At 42.3% G+C, this 4,335-nt stretch overlaps 1 protein-coding gene across 1 annotated transcript in view; it reads right to left on the bottom strand.

Moving 5' to 3' along the window:
• Positions 1-2,622, bottom strand: part of RNF17 (ring finger protein 17) — a 54,903-nt gene extending 52,281 nt beyond the window's left edge. Inside the window, exons 1-3 of the mRNA XM_010284919.1 lie at positions 2,546-2,622; positions 1,765-1,856; positions 371-429 (exon numbers count right to left, since the gene is read on the bottom strand). Coding sequence (XP_010283221.1) covers positions 371-429; positions 1,765-1,856; positions 2,546-2,622 — 228 coding nt within the window. The remainder of the gene's footprint in view (positions 1-370; positions 430-1,764; positions 1,857-2,545) is intronic.
• Positions 2,623-4,335: the final 1,713 nt, after the last annotated feature.

Here is a 4,335-nt window from a genome sequence, read left to right as displayed (position 1 = left end):
GAGTTTTGTTTTGTTGGGGTTTTTTGTTTGTTGTAAAGTGTACATATGCAGCAGTTGGTGTCTTGTACATCATGTACAGACAAGAGGAGGCTACGGAATTGGTAACATGGGGTACTAATGAGAACTGTAAATGAAACCTTCCTAAAACCAGTCTTTGGACAGCAGATGTGCACTACATAGCTACACTGCACAATGAGAAACACTAGCAAAGACTTACTGGGGAGCAGGTGGTTACAAAATGCAGGCCCTAATCTCAGAGACGACCTGAGCTTGCTTTAATCATTTTCAGTGAAAATGCAAAAGATCCTGTAATATCACTATTTCAGACCACCACAGTGACTTCTGAAGAGAAAGCTTTAGATCAACTTACTTCTGTAGAAAAGAAACCAAATAAATCAGTGTCTTCATCCTTCACATCATCGTACAATGCTGTAAAAAGCAAGCACAGGAAAACACTTGACTGCGAACGTTGTTAAGTGGAGGGCATCTTAATCCAGAAGACAATCAGGAATACATGATCACTGGAGTAGTCTTCTACACAGAATCACAGGATCATTTAGGTGGGAAAAGGACTTGAGTCCAACAATTAAACTAACACTGCCAAGTCCACCACTAAGCACCACATCTACATGTCTTTTAAACACCTCCAGGGATGGCGACTCAACCACCTCCCTGGGCAGCCTGTTCCAATGCTTGATAACCCTTTCGGTGAAGAAAGTTTTCCTAAATCTAAACCTCCCCTGGCGCAACTTGAGGCTGTTTCATCTCATCCTATTGCTAGTTACTTGGGAGAAGAGATGAACTCCCATCTCGCTACAACCTCCTTGCAGGTAGCAGTAGAGAGCGATAAGGTCTCCCCTCAGCCTCCTCTTCTCCAGACTGAACAACCCCAGTTCTCTCAGGCGCTTCTCATAGGTCCTGTGCTCCAGACCCCTCACCAGCTTCGTTGCCCTTCTCTGGACATGCTCCAGCACCTCAACATCCTTCTTGTAGTGAGGGGCCCAAAGCGGAACACAGTATTTGAGATGCTGCATCACCAGTGCCAAGAACAAGGGGATGATCACTCCCCTCCTCCTGCTAGCCACTCTCTTTCCGATACAGGCCAGGATGCTATTGGCCTCCTTGGCCACCTGAGCACACTGCTGGCTCATACACAGTATTCACCAAGTCAACTGGAATTTGGACACTGAGTTTTGTAATGACATAATTTGAAAACTAGGAATAGTTTTCAAATAGAAAAAGTCCAGATAAATTGATATGGAAGTTATCTGGGAATTACAAAAACTTACTTGCATTTAATGATTGGGATATTACCTGCAGGATTAACTATATTAGGTTGCTGCTACATTCAAGACAGGATAAACACGTCAAAAGAAGGGCAAAAAGGGAAAAGAAAACACACATTCAAAATGTGTACCTATAGCATAGGAAAAGAAAATTGCCTCATAAAGCATCCACAAATACTATGTACTCAACATAATTTTACAACTCTTGGAAAAAAGACACTCAAGCAGAAAATCCCAGAAAAATGAGGTTTCTTTTAAAACAAACTTTTCAGTAGCTTTATCAAGAAAAACAGCAGGAGGGGAAAAGAAAGATATTGGGTGTTCTTACTGAGTACTGGAAATATAGTAAATAAACAATGTGTTAATCAAATCTGGCAGCCCATCTATTGTCTCAACAGACCATATAAAACATAAATTAACAGTGAATACCGCATACCACAAAATTGCTGAAAATAAAAGTCAAGATTCAAAACCTTACCTTTCACACTCATGGCTTTTGACATAGGACAGAGATCACTGTTTCTCTGATTTGCTTCTGTAAAATCCTCTTCTAGTATCTTAAGACATTGCCTTCAGAAGTAAAAGTAAAGGATTAAGATCATTAGCAGTATAAACCAAACACAATTCTGACTTTCAGCTCTCTCAGAACTAAGCTTGCCCACTTTTTACCCAATGACATTATGTAGAAGGTGATGAAACACACACCACGCACACAAAGATTTTGTTACCCTCTTTTAAGTGAAGGAGAAGCAATTTACCTCTATGATATTGAATTCATCATCCATAAAGGTGGTACCAGAGCTTTTAGGTATGCAGAACCAGCATTTAAGGTAACTAGAACTAGCATTAATACATAGTTCTATAATAAATTTTAATCATATTCATTCTCTAATTGTTTAACTGAAAATATGTTGAATAGATCATCAGTGATTTATTTACTTGGAAAATACACATACAGATCAATACAAGATATTGGTAGCCTAGTGACTCACTATTTGACAGCATCCCAAGGTGCATCTAAAATACCTTTTCCCCTGCACCTACTCCAAATGCTAAAACTTCCCATAAACTGCATGTTTTACACACATACATAACACATAAAAATGGATTCACTTGCATCATTGCAGAATACAAACATTATTTTCTGCATTTCCTCAATACTATTTCCTGATAATTATACTGTCAGAGCTTAAAAATAATAACACCACTACATTACCACAGTACATTACATTACTACAGTAATCTCAAAATGCACATACCTTATAGTTTTCATTTTCCTTCTATTAAGCTCTTCATTACTGTCATCCACCAAGGAGAATTCTTTCTTTCTACTCATGACGGTGTCCAACTTAAAAAAAAAAAAAAGTGACAAGTTCTCTGTAACATACACATTTCATCATTTGAGCAAACACTACAGCTTACTTACATAGAATAGTTTGGGTTGGAAGGGAACTTTAAAGGTCACCTCGTTCACATCACTTAACAAAGAGTAAAATGGAAAAGACAAACACAAAATTCATAGAAAACATACATCTATTTTTTCCTTTAAAAACAAATCTTTGAAATGCAGCACAACACTGGCCTGTTCTGCACTATCCAGCTAGTCCACTAAATATGCTACTCCACCCCTAACCTTACCACTACCAGACGCAGCAGGAGACACCACTACTGGTGTTCAAACCTCTTCCCTCATCATATATCCTCAATAGGCTTATTTCTCTTTTCTGCAGTATTTCAATACTGTAGGCTCACACCCTGTTTGCAATCCCCCATATACATTGACCCCCACTCTTTTCATTAAGGCCTGCTATTTGGCCATTTGTTTTCCCTCCAGTATTTACTTATACACAGCACCTTCACCTCCCCTGCCCCCTCCCGTTTTTTTTTTTTGTGGGGGGGGGGGTGGGGGGGGGGGGGAGGGAGGGTTGCTACTTGATGGGAGAGGTACTTTTCCCTCTTAGCCGGTGCCCCGAGCACCACTGCCGCTGCAGATGCCAGGAGGCCGCCGCTGAGGAGGCTGGAGCAGGGACATACCGGGCCCGTCGGGGACTGGGCTGGACACCGCTCCCCTCGGCACGAACGAAAGACAACAGCCCCACAACCTCACGACGCGCGCCAACACGACTACCCCCACCACCAATCACCGAGCGCTTCGTCGGCCCTTGTTCCCATCGCAGCCAATCACGGCGAGGCGCCAGGGGGAGGGCGGTGGTTGCTGTGGCCCGGGCGAGCCATTTTCGCCGCCATGTTGGCGCCCCGAGGCACGGTTTGGGCTGCAGTTGATCGGCGAAGCGCTGGCTAATCTGACTGCTCCCCACATCTGCTGGGAGGGCGGAGGTCTGTCTTTGTAGATAGGGTGTTTCCTGAGGTAGAAACCATTAAGTCCGTGCTTTGGGGTTACTTTAGTGTACATGCATTCTCATTATTTGCACAACAAGTAAGAGATGTTTTTGCAGTGCTTTACTGCTCCTGTTTTGGCTGTCATAAAGGTATCATGATACTCTGGAGATTCCAGTTCAGACCACCTCTAGAGTACATTGATTGTCCCCTGCAGCTTTTAGGCACTTGCCAAATCATTAACTAGGCCAGTTTTCCAACAGGCAAGTTTCCTAACAAAACCTAGGCTATTCATATTTTTGCACTGTTCACACAGTACAACTAGGTTCTACCCCACACCTTTAATTTTGAATGTATTAAGTTGTTTGCTAGACTGGGGTTTTGACTCGGGTAACAAGGCAGAGTTTGAAAAGTAGCACAAACTCTACTCTAGGTTTTTTTAACAATGGTGAGTACTTCAGTGGTGTGGCCGTGAAGAGCCAAAGGAGAAGACTACAGTCCTGTCTGCTGAAAGGGCAAAAGAATAATTTTGGGAATAATGAGGAAGAGAGCGTAAAGAAAGGAGCAGTAAAGTTCAAAAATTAGCCAATTGTATGGAGCTAAGGCCTCACCTACTTTTTGGTAAAACACCCAAATCAGGCAACCTTGCATTGGTTTCGTTTAGCTACACTTGAATGTGCATGATTTGGTTGTGAGGGGCAGAACTTTCCAG

Source organism: Phaethon lepturus, unplaced genomic scaffold, assembly GCF_000687285.1.
Source record: "Phaethon lepturus isolate BGI_N335 unplaced genomic scaffold, ASM68728v1 scaffold6714, whole genome shotgun sequence".
NCBI lineage: Eukaryota > Metazoa > Chordata > Aves > Phaethontiformes > Phaethontidae > Phaethon > Phaethon lepturus.
This window is presented reverse-complemented; position numbering and strand designations above follow the sequence as displayed.